This window comes from Pagrus major, chromosome 5 (genome assembly GCF_040436345.1).
Source record: "Pagrus major chromosome 5, Pma_NU_1.0".
Lineage (NCBI taxonomy): Eukaryota > Metazoa > Chordata > Actinopteri > Spariformes > Sparidae > Pagrus > Pagrus major.
Window position 1 is genome coordinate 12772244 of NC_133219.1, and position 13537 is coordinate 12785780.

At 38.3% G+C, this 13537-nt stretch overlaps 3 protein-coding genes across 3 annotated transcripts; 1 reads left to right on the forward strand and 2 right to left on the reverse strand.

Annotated features, from left to right (window-relative positions):
- Positions 1 to 495: 495 nt before the first annotated feature.
- Positions 496 to 5067, reverse strand: dimt1l (DIM1 dimethyladenosine transferase 1-like (S. cerevisiae)). Its single transcript, XM_073466166.1, has 12 exons — positions 4891 to 5067; positions 4014 to 4087; positions 3782 to 3868; positions 3188 to 3249; positions 2988 to 3081; positions 2389 to 2438; positions 2167 to 2290; positions 1945 to 2037; positions 1782 to 1846; positions 1605 to 1668; positions 1349 to 1455; positions 496 to 1146 (listed from the first exon to the last, which is right to left on the reverse strand). Exons 1-12 carry the CDS (start codon positions 4946 to 4948, stop codon positions 1104 to 1106), a joined length of 921 nt encoding a protein of 306 aa, XP_073322267.1. The 5' UTR covers positions 4949 to 5067; the 3' UTR covers positions 496 to 1103.
- An 86-nt stretch (positions 5068 to 5153) lies between these two features.
- On the reverse strand, positions 5154 to 8525 carry cenph (centromere protein H). The gene is made up of 10 exons (XM_073466919.1): positions 8363 to 8525; positions 7046 to 7180; positions 6799 to 6854; positions 6670 to 6715; positions 6489 to 6557; positions 6303 to 6359; positions 6156 to 6219; positions 5713 to 5764; positions 5432 to 5592; positions 5154 to 5321 (listed from the first exon to the last, which is right to left on the reverse strand). The coding sequence occupies exons 2-10, from the start codon at positions 7159 to 7161 to the stop codon at positions 5229 to 5231; spliced, it is 714 nt and encodes a 237-aa protein (XP_073323020.1). The 5' UTR covers positions 7162 to 7180; positions 8363 to 8525; the 3' UTR covers positions 5154 to 5228.
- Positions 8526 to 9471: 946 nt separating this feature from the next.
- Positions 9472 to 13082, forward strand: LOC140995884 (betaine--homocysteine S-methyltransferase 1-like). The gene is made up of 8 exons (XM_073466037.1): positions 9472 to 9528; positions 10481 to 10613; positions 10741 to 10853; positions 10979 to 11170; positions 11292 to 11439; positions 11537 to 11719; positions 12106 to 12334; positions 12552 to 13082. The coding sequence occupies exons 1-8, from the start codon at positions 9508 to 9510 to the stop codon at positions 12643 to 12645; spliced, it is 1113 nt and encodes a 370-aa protein (XP_073322138.1). The 5' UTR covers positions 9472 to 9507; the 3' UTR covers positions 12646 to 13082.
- The last annotated feature ends 455 nt before the right edge of the window (positions 13083 to 13537 follow it).

The following is a 13537-nucleotide window of genomic DNA, read 5'->3' on the forward strand; positions in this document are numbered from 1 at the left end:
TAATTGAATGTTAGCTTATGAGAAAAGGTATTTTTGGGCCGCAGGGAAACACGTGACGCTGTAGTTACACGATACGGCCACTACAAAAATTGGCATCAAACCCCGACCCACTTCCTGTGGGCTTGGTCTAGTCAAAGACACACCCCATTTTCGGTATAAACTTTCAAAATAAACATGCCAGAGGCGTACTCGACGCCATTTGTGGAAACAAATGATGAAATTCATCATGTATCAGGTCAGAAATGTGAGGCAGACACCAAAATCATCCAACCACTTTAGGCGAAGACATTCAACACTAACTTCAAAATAATTATATTTTGAGCCAGGGTAATAATGACGTCACGCTTAAAGTAAACTACAAGGCAATATAACAGCAGCAAGCTGTATCATTAGTGCTTAATAGTAGTTGACAAAAAAGTATCCAAAATATATCATTATTTGTTATGAACAGTTGGTTAGACAAAACAAGCAATTAATAAATGTATTACACTGGAATCTGGGAAATTGTGATAGGTATTTTCTTTTTTTCGAAAATGATCAATTTAAACATGCGGACAATCAGAATTTATTTTAAGAGACTGCACACACACTCAAATCTGCACTTGTTAAATATTAACCTTTTCCATGAGGAGGTCATTTTGATGTAAATTAGAAAAAAAATGTAGATTGTTTTTAGACTTGAGTAATCATCTATTACAGATCATTTTCAATGAATGACCAACTTGAAAACAGGCGCAGGTGTACGCGCGCGCGCACACACACACACACACACACACACACACACACACACACACACACACACACACACACACCAAGAGGGATGATCCAGCTTCCATTTGAAATAAATTCAGTCCATGCATTCCCAAGGACACTTATCTGTAATCATAATGGTAAAATAGCAAACTCAATATGAGCTCTTTAAATGTATCCTCTAATACTCTTTGCACTTTTCATCGAACTATTTCAAAATTTGTGTATACTGTTCCTCCAAGCAAAGCTCCTGAAGAGGAACTAATTGTCAGATGATCGATTTCTTTTCAACTTCTCCCCTCTCATCACAACAGTCACATGAGTGTTTCTCTCTCTTCAGTTTCCACTGCTGTTTAAGAAAAGTGGATCCCTGCAGAGTTGAATGCATGAAGCAGTCTGTGAATGAAGAACACAGTCATTATTAAACAGGACTGAAGCGACATTTAGCAGATAATTTGGCTAAAAAGGTTGGAAGAACACATACTTTATTAATCCCTTTACACAGGAATTCAGTTTTATTTTTCAGTCTACTGTTATTTCTTTTACACACAAAAGGCCTGAAATAAAGAAGAAGCAAATACATAGATGTTCAACTTACACCATGAAGTCATCAATGTCCATGGACCTGGCTCTCTTCTCAGAAAAATTAGCCTCCTGCAAAACACTTTCAATCTTCTTGCTGATGCTGAAATCTGCTGGGACTTCCTGTTAAGATGAAGGACAAGATTTTAGATTCAAACTGGCTGATATGTGATCCTGAAATAAAGAAAGAGATCTGCAGTTTCAAAACACTTGTGTTAAAAAGGGAAACAAGAGTCATGCATGACTGCACATGAAGGCACACCATGACTCACCACGTTGTGTACAGAGCAGTGAATTCTGTAGTTCTTTTCCAGCAGCTGTTCGACCGCAGTGGACCTGGAAAATAAAAATCAGCATCATCGTCTCTTTTGTTTTTCCCACAATTTTTTTTTTTTTGACAGAATAGATTTGTATTAGGTTGGTAGCGTTTGAAGCAGGCAGGTACTCACTTGAAAGCTGCACCGAGGGTTTTGTTTTTCCTTACAAAGGCTATTCTGACCAGGCCATCCCACTCCTTGAAAGAAAGGACAACACAACAATACATATCTACTATTAATCTATCGTTTGAACTGCATTCTCACAGAATCAACTGTTCATAGAGTCAAACCTCACCTGAAAGTTCACTGGAGGTGGAGGATTTTTTGGTTCTATCCTGACAACACTTGACTCCACTTTTGGAGGAGGACGGAAATTATTCTTCCCAACCTGGTCGGAGGGAAACATCAACATTGAGACACAGGAAAAACCTTGATGAAAATAAACGTCTTAATATCTTAAGACACTGACAGGATATTGTGGTGTTAGGAGAGCAAACATCAGACAGTGCACACTGACCTTCATGAGATGGTCGACCCGAGCAAGTAGTTGTGTGTTGATGGACAGTCTGCAGTACAGCTTGTCTCCAGGGGGAGCGACCAATCGCATTGCAAACTCTCTCTGGAACATCAACACTGCACACCTGAACAGACATAAAACACAAACCAGATGCTGAATGCTCAACAGGGACATGTGAGAAAACAGTTAAAAACTTTCAGTGGGCAACTGGTTGTTTCTTACCTGAAGAAAGGTCGATGCAGCAGGAGCTTGAATACAAACGGTGATGAAATCTGCACAATTAAAAAAAAGTCAAGTTTGGTATAAATGGCATCAAATCAACTGTGTGTAGAACAGAAGAAACATTTACCTGATACAGTAACAAAAACTATGACGTAACATGTTCATCAGCGTCCTTTTCTTCATGACTAAGATGAGACGATGACGAGTTAGACATTGACCTTTGATAATAAAAACTATGACGAAGTACATATTTTGTTTTCGTTGACGAGACTACAATGTTAGTGTTGGGCTATTGAACATTCAAAAGATTATTGATTTTTCCCCACAATTGTACATCTAGTATGTCTGTCAAAATATAACCAAAACATCCCTGTCAAAAAAGTTTTGAGTTTGCCGCAGCAAAATAATGAATGAATGAGCCTGGTTTCCAGGCTGACGTTGACTAGGTTAATTTGTTTGCCAATATCAGTTCATTAACATTATAGCAATTGAATTGCCTAATCATCTCCTGTCCTGTTGTTCAAGTGAAACATGTGGGCAACCCTAACCCTAACCCTAACTTAACATAAAATGACTAAAATGTGACTAAGAACACTCACCTGATAAGGTAAATTAGCCACACAGACGTCAAAGAACGGCAGATCTGTTTTGAGTACATCTCCGACTAGTATTTGAAGTTTGGTCTGCATAGGTCTGTTGGAAAACACAATGTCATTTTATTAGATCACATATGTACTTTTAATGTAATTGCAGATACTATGAAAATATACTTCATGCGGTGGCTGCTGATTCCACTTACGTGCATTGAACCCTTTTCTGAAGTTCAGCCACTAATCTGCAGTCCAGCTCACAGGCCACCACCTACAAAAATACAACTTTCTGTTAAGGCTGAATGGTGACAATCAATTATTTTATCACTGCTGTGGACAGTTCAGAAAACACGAAGATCATAATAGGAGAATGTGAATGAGAAACATAAGCTGGACATTATTACACAAAGGCAAGGTTATCAAGGACAGTATGTAAAGCTAGTGAGGAGCTGTGTAGTGGAGTGGAAAGGAAACTTTCTCTAAACTAAACAAATTAGTTATGAGGGCAACATTTTCCTGAGGCATGGGTTAAAAAGATTAATAACCTGGCAACACAGCTAGATTTTGACCTCAAGCTCCAATACTCTGCCATGTATACTCTTTGCAGTGTGCTTAAAATTATTAAAAAAGGACAAGGGCAGCAAGCTCATGCTAAAAGTGACATCAAATTGAAGTAATAATGATCACTTCTGACTAACATAACACCTTTAAATCCATTATCTTATTATACAATAAAGAATCAACTAAGTTATCGCCACCTGATTACTTTTTTGTGAGCATGTGTTTGTAGTTACGACACTCACCTTCTTGGCTTTTTCCAGCAGTTTCACTGTCATGTTACCAGTACCAGGTCCCACCTCCAGAACCACATCTGTCGGCCTCAGGGCAGCCTGAAAAACACAGCCACAACAATGGATTACAAACACTGTGAATCATGAATGCCTGTGCACAGTCTTTGTTTATAGGATGTTTGTGTGTCTAAAACAAAAAAGTGCATTAAATTGTCAGTACCAGACCACACTGCAACAGCATTACCTTCTCAATGATCCCGTTGACGATCAGTGGATTCTTCAGGATGTGCTGGCCGATGCCCGTGTTGAACATGATTCCTACAACAGACAGGACTGGGACACTGAGTACTGATCTTGTGTGATGTTAATGAGTTGAACAATTTATATTAAAATACACCCAATTATATATATATTTTTTTCTTTTCTTGGTTAAGTTTCTCTTGGATAAACAGGCTTACAGACATTATACACAGTACATTTCATCAGTTTTGTCCCACGAGTCAGAACTTCAGAAAATGTCTGTGTGCTTGTGGTGTGTGTAAAACACTTGCCTCTGTACATTGTCTCATTGTAATGTTGTTCATTGAGAGAAATGGTAGTCGTATATATATGTAGATGACAGCTACACAGAGCTAATATAAGCTTCAATTTAAGGTACAATTAATACAGAAAACACAGCTTGGCCATGGCTGTACTTGATTAGTATAGTGTACAGTGTGTATTGCCATTACCTGGTTATTGACTGGACCCTTTGTATGCCGAAATAACCACAAGACACTGAACAATTCAACAAGTATCTTAAAGGGGTTTGTGTCTGTATGTACATTTGCGGATGAGTCGAGCCTCTTTAAACGCAGATTTTCTGATTAAAGTTTGGCATTAGTCTCACATAACTTAACTTACGAGCATTACATCAGTGGCAACACAGGTAACAAATAGCCTATGTTTTGTTTACATTGGCGACTGATGTGATTTAATAACAGGTACACTTTGACACTGACACAATTATCACTCATTATGCGCTGTCGTCAATTAATCCCAAACTTTAAAGCCTTTTTGTTCCAGCAGCTGACAGTGTTTGCTAACGTGCTAACGCTAACCCCTTCTTTGGAGAGACATACCTTGGTTTTTGACCTCTTGGTGCTGCCTGCTTTTCTTCTCTGCTTTGACCTTCGGCATTTTTACTTGGTTTTACTTCGGTTCAAAATCCAGAAACCAATTTTGTGACAATTCTTCTAAATATCTCTCTGGGCTGGTAAACACGTGTGAGCCACTGTTCTTCTTCGCTGACAAGAAGTGCAGATATAAAATCTTTGCTCTCCTCCTGCGTCGCCCTCTAGTGGCAGCCGGGCGTCACTTACATTACTTTTATAAATCATACTGCTTTGAACTGTTTTGTGGATGGTTTATTAGACAATACAATACAAAAACATAAATATAAGATACATGTATCCGTTCTCTAGTCAGATATGGGAAATTCCTCCAGTGTCATGCAGATGTCTCGAAGTTTCGGATCATCCAGCCAGTTGATTTTGCAGGCCAAGAGGATGCCCTAGAGAGAGAGACTTACATTAATACACCAGCTGTGAAAGTCACTGTGTGCATTAAGCACTGCCGAACATTATACTGGCAATTTAATGTATTTTATTTTTCACAATTTACCCTGAGGACGTTCTGTGTCATGACGGCCATCTTTTTATATTTCTCTAGGTTCTCCTGGCCTTTTTCCAATGCAGCTTTGTACTTCTCTGAATCTGGGTGCTTTTTCTTGGACATCAACTCTTCCATCTCCTTCATTTTCTCATGTGTGAGCCGCTTCATCCCTACACACACACACACACACACACACAAAAAAAATCATACAGTATGTCCAACAACTGAACTGTGAAAAAAATTAAATATGATTATAATTGTTCTATTTCGTTGTAAACAAACCAACATACCAAGCCTCTTCTTCTGTATTTCTGTGATTTCTTCTTGAAGATCTCTTGACTCCTGTTATCAAAAACATACAGGAGTTCAGTACAGAATTAAATATCACAATTTCACAGAGCAATAAATTTAGTTTTAATTCACATTCATAATTGTAAACAGATCTATGTTAAAAGGCCATCAAGAAAAAAGTGATAATACTATGAATTAGTTATGTACAGTATATTGATATTGCAGTATAGTTGATAGCGGTGGTATTTATGACCCACTAAAAAGTGCTTTATAGTCCTGGACCTGCTAATTAGACAGACACCATATGACTGTTGGTATACTGCTAGTAGTAGTTTAACAACAGATTTATCATCTAATTTCACATAAACAATTGTTTTAAACACAGTAATATTAGCACAGACACACATTTCATATTTACACAATAGATAATGAATTTGCTTACTTGCTGAAATTGTTTGATGTGTGAACAAAGAGCCATGCAGCGTTCGCTCACAGCTTTCAGGGCACTGAGAAAAACAAGTGTGTATGACACAATCATCAAAAACAAATGTATGTCAGTTGTTTTACTATATGTTTGGAGTTGACTTACTCTGCCTCTGAATCATTCTGTTTCAGTTTTTCTCCAATAGCGTGCCACATCTGCATTCTGAAAGACACCAGTTAAATAATAAGTCAACAAAAATCACTGCTCCTATATTACATATATATATACACAGTATGATATTGTACAAGGAAAAACGTAGCACTCATCACAAAGGATAAGGCCTCAGTTTACCTGTGCAGTGCCAGTGTGCTGTTAAAATTAATAGTCTTGACTTGTTCCAGCTCACTGACATAATCTGTCCTGTAGTATTAAATGAAAAATATGTCATCAGTTTACATTTTGAAATGACCTCTAATCTTACATTTGGCTTAAATTGTATATCCACATGAAAAGGCTCATTCAAAATACTCACAAGTCTCTCTCAGCTTCAGATATGCTGCAGGATCTCTTACTTTTTCCTGTTACAGAAAACTTGATATTAACGCTTTGTCTGTGCAGTTCATGAAAATACAATATGATGGAAATAATGCACAGACCGTACCTGCACTGAGCTGTACTGCCATTTCAAAGCACTGGTTGGACATCTGTTGTTTTATTCTGAAAAGACAGTAAATTCAGTCATTATAAAGATTATAATCACTGCTTTTGACAAGAGGTAAAGTGTTTGATTCAGTTTGGATGACAGATGAGTCTTAAACACTGTTTTAGGGTGTGATTCATCAAATAAACCCAAACTCAGCCACTGTAAATGTAATAATTATAAGTGTTAAAGAACATGTGGAAGGAACCTCAGCATGTCTGCAGGCGAAGTATCCTTCTGTCTGCCATCAGGAGCGGAACCATTATCCAGTACTACACCCTCCATCATGTGGTTGAGGTTCCCCACGTTGTCAGATGGGTCCATCACACAACAGTGCAGGTGCCTGGAGAAGGGAATTAAGTGAAACCAAAGAGAAAGTCAACGCCACATCACCCGAGTTCGATCTAAAGAGCGTAACAACTGGACCAATTCAGTATTGTCGGCCCAAAGTAAGAATTACGGTCCATATGCTCCATAATTTGCTAATTGTGTTAAACTAATATTCAAGCAAAAAAAAAAAAAAAAAAAAAAAAACATGCATGAGAAGGACTTTGAATCAGTCATTAAGTAAAAGTAGGAATACAACAATGCAAATACACTGCATAACAAGATAACTTATTATATTAAAATGCTCCTTATTTTGTTACTTGAAAGTAAAAGTGCTGTATGTAGCTCCTATTATGTTTATGTTTTAATGTGTCCTATTTTTGACTGTGATATGTTGCTTTTAATGTATCTTATGCACATGCAAGCAAAGACAAATTTCTGCCTTTTGCACACAAAAAGTAGACAAAGTATTTTCTATTCTATAAATAACTTGAAACTGGACTTGGACTCATGACTTGACTTGAAACACAATGTCTAATGACTTGTTTATTTTATGTTTTCAGTTTTTTTCCTGACAGTCAGTATTTCACTGTTTAAAAATGATATGGAAGGAATATTTTCGATGAGAAGAATTAAAGAAATAAATTAGCTTTTATAAAGTCATCAATTTGTTTGATGACATTTATTTCACTGAATATCAATAATTATGATACAAAACCAAATAATTGTCGTACTTTTTAGAACAGGTAAGATAAACTGTACTGATACTTTGTCTTTTCTTTTTTTTTATAAAGAACAGATACTGCAGGTAAGATTGCAGTATCTTGGATTTAAAAAATGATTTGACCTAGGACATTTTACTTGACTCGACCTGCCCAAGAAAAAATTACATAAGTAACATAAGTTGTCACAGTGAGTATCAAATATATAACAGCGAGCTATAAAGTAAAATATGTGCATCTAATGGACCAAAAATAAAAATACTCAACGGAGAAGTACCACAAAATTGTACAATACTTGGGCTAATGTATAGTCCACCTCTGATCACCCAGTGTAAACAAACATAAAACCACAAATACACACGTTAAAAATCAAACACCTCCTTGTAAGAAGTTCATTTTTAATTTTACATAATGTTACAGGGGACCTGAGGCAAGAGCTATGCATTAAAACGATGCATAAAGCATAAATATCTTACCTTGTTTATTTTCGTTCAACAATCAGAAAAAAACTGAACTCTTCTCTGACAGCCACTGCTGATTCAAACTTTATCAATATCTTGACACATGCGTTCAGTGGCTGTCACATATGAAGCATCATCTACTGGAAAATGTATTAAATTAACGCCGTTAAATCGCTCACTGGTTTTGTTTACATCCGTTTTCAGCTCGAAACCCCGCCAGGAAGTGACGTAATATCGTAGTTCTGCTGCACACGTGCTGCAGCGCCCCCTGCAGGCTGCAGGCACATGCTGCCCTTGTTTCTTGTCTTATTTCACAATTATTACCCAACCTACATGACAGGCGAGAGATTAACTGCATCTCTGCTTTCGAGGTTGACAGTGTCCAAAGATGTAATGTAGTATTTATTAATAATACGGTGCCCGTTCAAAACATGCTGTTTGGCACAGCTTATCTGTTAATGTGAGGCTTAAATGTACCGGTCCAGTCCTAACCCTCGTGAATTGCCCACAGACTCCTTGGAGCCACCCTGATAAAATCAAACATGTTTTATATTTAAGATTTAAAATGTGATGCCAGTGGCCAATCGTATAGTGGTAGGCTTCAGTTTCTGATTTTTAAACTATTTGCATAGGCATAAAGGGAAACAAACTTTTGTTTTTTAAGAATTTTCAAATTCAATAAGTGTATAATTTATTAATTAATTTATTATTCAGTCAGCTTGTTTCGGATTTAAAGTGTATTGAAGCTCACTCTAGCCTGATCTGCTGGATTCAATTCAAGGTCAGGTCTATGTAATTGAAGGTTTTTGTGGAAAAGTCATATTAGATACAAATTATTAATTAAAAGTCTTGTGCATGTTTGTGCTTCTCTAAATTCTAAGAGACATTTTTTTTCTATTTCCTTCAACTAAAAGCTATGTCTGTTGAGGTATAGACTATTGGACTACTGCTAGTTAATAATCACCCAATTGATAAATAACCCTTTGATGTGATCCGCCTCGCCTCTGGGGGGCAGCAAGCAACTCTCGCTGTGGCGCTTCAGTGATGCTACGTAATAGCCCCTCAATCTCGTGAGATTATGTTTTTTTTTTTACAGTGGTACAAAATCAGTGGCCATTCATATCTGCACACACATACTTTGCACAGAGACGTGGTCAGCGATGGAGAGCAAGAAGAGAAGGGTATGAGAAACAGAAAAATATCCCTTTTGAGGTTGTGTTTTACATACAGTGGTCCTGTGCATGCTCTCCTCGGCCTTACTATTGTATGAACCGTGAACGCTTTCATCTTTTAACTAAATTGTCCAAACCTGAATGTCACAGGCTGCGTTTCTATAGCGCAGTTACTTGTTCAATAGACATGTACAATCTATAGTTCATCCAACATATGAAATGAAGTAGCCTCCAAGAAGAAAAGGTGAAAAACGATCAATTAGTTGTTAGCAGATGGAAATTCAGTCCGTTTACTTATTCAAAGATAACAAGCAACACCATACAAGTTGCTCGCGTCCTCCTCGCAGACAGTGTTTAATAATAGACAAGGGAATGTTAGCTTTGGATATCTATCAGACTGCTGATAGTGTTTGCTCTCTCTCTCTCTCTCTCACTCTCTCTCTCTCTCACACACACACACACACACACACACACACACACACACACACACACATTTCATTTGATTTGGGCTAAATTGCACAGTTATGTTAAAGAATAAAGAGACCAGGCTTTCTCATTTCCATGCATGTAAATGACTCCTCAGGGAGTTTAGTAGGCTCACAAGCAGTAAGAAAAGCAAAACAATACAATAAATTGTATTGAAAAGAGAAGTGTTTAACAAGTTGGCATGTTTATTGAAGATCTATTTTCTGAATATATTGTTTTAGTATTGTTTTTAGTCAGATGATGAATTTAGGCACAACATATTAAGTATATAAGTATTCTGATCAACATTGTGCAAGAGTAAAAACATTTTCTGAAAGCCTATCAAAAGCCTCATTTCAAGTGAGCAAAGTACACCTGACAGGCCCCGGAGGCATCTCATACCTGAGCTACTTATTTATTTTTATTAGCTCCTGATCAGTGTGTGTGTGTGTGTGTGTGTGTGTGTGTGTGTGTGTGTGTGTGTGTGTGTACTTAGGGTATCTTGGAGCGCCTGAACGCTGGGGAGGTGATTGTAGGTGACGGAGGTTATGTAATGCAACTGGAGAGACGTGGCTATGTGAAGGCAGGACACTGGACCCCTGAAGCTGCTGTTGAACATCCTGAAGCAGGTATATGTTTCCAACTCATATATTTACATGACAGGAGTCGACTGTTTTAAAGCACATGTTACTATGCATATATGTATATATTTTTGTGTTTTCCTCAAAAGCCCCTCTTTCTGTCTGTTTCTGTCAGTGCGGCAGCTGCACAGGGAGTTTCTGAGAGCAGGAGCCAATGTGCTTCAGACATTCACCTTCTACTGCAGTGAGGATAAACTGGAGATCAGCGGCAATGTCCCCAACATCACTGTCAGTGAAAAAACCCTATCATACAAATTCTAATCACACCTTCATCTTGTTAGCCCTACTGTACCTCATGAATATTCAATTCACATCAATTTGGTATCACTCCAACCTGTTCTTGTCTGATCCAGGGGGCCCAGATCAATGAGGCAGCCTGTGACCTGGCCAGGGAGGTAGCAAATGAAGGTGGTGCATTGGTTGCCGGGTGTGTGTCTAAGACTCCATGTTATGTGCAGAGCCACAGTGAGATGGAGGTCAAGGCCATCTTTAAGAAACAGATGGACGACTTCCTCAAGAAGGACATTGATTTCTTCATAGTAGAAGTATGAGCAACACCACCAGAGGAATAAATGTTCAACAGATGGTAACGTGCATAAGTTCAGTTTTTAACTGACTCTTGTCCCAAGTTAAGGTTTAATAATTCAAAACACATTTCTCCTGCAGTTTGTTGATCATGTGGAAGAGGCAGTGTGGGCAGTGGAGGTGTTGAAGACGAGCGGTAAAACAGTGGGTGCAACGATGTGCATCTCCCCTCATGGAGACATGCAAGGAGTCCCACCTGGAGAGTGCGCTGTCAGGCTGGTCAAAGCCGGTACACAAACCTTCTGTGATGTGGTACATCAAGTTGGAAAATCTGACACCATGTTTAAGCTGTAAAATCTGATTATGTTTTATGTATTCATTTGCAGGAGCTGACATTGTTGGAATAAATTGCCACTTGGACCCTCTGACGTGCATTCGTACAGTGAAGCTCATGAAAGAGGGATTAGAGAAAGCAGGTCTCAAGGCCCATCTCATGGTCCAGCCACTGGGCTTTCACACACCTGAGTGCAACTTAGGTGGATACACCAGCCTACCTGAGTACCCCTTCGGTCAGCATTTTTATATTTTTTTTATGCAGAATAAAGAAAAGAAACTGTTTTATGTTCATTATTGTGATGAACTGTGACTATGAACAAAAAGTACAGATGGTACAAAAAAACCTAAGGATTAGGATTTAACAACGTTAAATAGGCAGTGATCTGCATTAAATTGACCTGAAGTTTCTGAATTGATCCTGCTCAAATAACCCAACAATGCTTTCCAAGAAATTACACGATTGTTGTTGTATATCTAATGTATAGTATAAACATGTAAGGTATGTGAGTGTAGAGCTCCTGTATTGTTGCCTTTTTGCTACACCCATATGTGAGAACATTGATGTAACAACAGCAATATAACTAAATGCCCAGACCTAAATATTTAACTCTCCTCTCAGCAATGGAAACCAGAGCAATCACCCGCTGGGATATACATAAATACACCAGAGAGGCTTATAATGCTGGCATTCGCTACATCGGTGGCTGCTGTGGATTTGAGGCCTATCATATCAGAGCTATAGCAGAGGAGCTGGCTGCAGAGAGAGGATTCCTCCCACCAGCATCAGAGAAGCACGGACTCTGGGGAGCTGCTCTGGAGATGCACACTAAACCCTGGGTCAGAGCCAGGTAACACTCAGCAGAAACATGGCTGCTGCTTTAAAAATTAAGCAGTATTTAGCAGATTGAAGGACTGACAACATAATGTTGGTGAAGATTCTCAGTCATCCAGGTCATGATAATTGCAACTGACAAAATAATGTATATATTGTGTGTGTGTGTGTGTATATATATATTTTCACAAATGTTAATTAACAACTAACTAAACTACCAAACTTTGTCTTAGGGCTCGTCGAGAGTACTGGGAAAACCTTTTGCCTGCTTCTGGACGTCCCAAATGCCCTTCCATGGCCGCACCAGCTGATAATTATGGAAAATAGCTGGAATCTAAAATACAGATGTAATTTCTTGTATACACTATGAAGTTTTCTGTATTCTCTGTAGGTCTGATCAGAGTTTCCACTTTTTTTATATCAAAAATGACACAGAAAGATCTAAACCTGATATTTGTTTAACAACAATTATTTTGCAATCTGTCCAGTTGGCTCAGCCATGTTATGGTAGCTCAGTCATCCATGAATCAGCAGCTTCTTGCTTTTATTCTGGACTGTAACTCTATGCACTATCCTTAACCTAATAACTAATTGTACATGAAGGCACAGCTGGGTTTTTACTAGTTAATACAGCTACTTCCTGTAAAACACCTTCACAAGCCAGTCATATTTATTGATTTTTGTAATCTGGTGCTAAATACTTACATACATAAAGTAAATAAAGTAAATAAATATAAATAAATAATAAATCAAGTGAAAACATTTCTCATGTTTTTTCCAACAATCCCCTTTCATAAAAGAAAATACTGCTATATTTGTTACTGAATAGATATTAGATTTAAGTGACGTGGCCCGACGTACCAAGTAGAGTGACCTGCCTTACCACTTTTTTTAAGGAAATAGGTAGATAGATAGATAGATAGATAGATAGATTGTGACTGTTGCTGAAGCTGCTCTTAAACTTGTCCAGAGTTTTGTGGAGGGGGTGAGAGACATTGTCCATGATTGCCAGCAGTTTTGACAGCATCATGTCCTCCCCCACCTCCCCTCTCCAGGCGTTGGAGAAGTTGAAGTACATGACGTGGATAGTGGTTTTGGGCCTATCCAGGGAGGAGTAGGCTTCCTGCAGCAGGTAGATGATTGCATCATCGACCCCAACATGGGGCTGATATGCAAACTGTAGGGGGTCTTGTGATGGGCACACTAGGGGTCTGAGGTG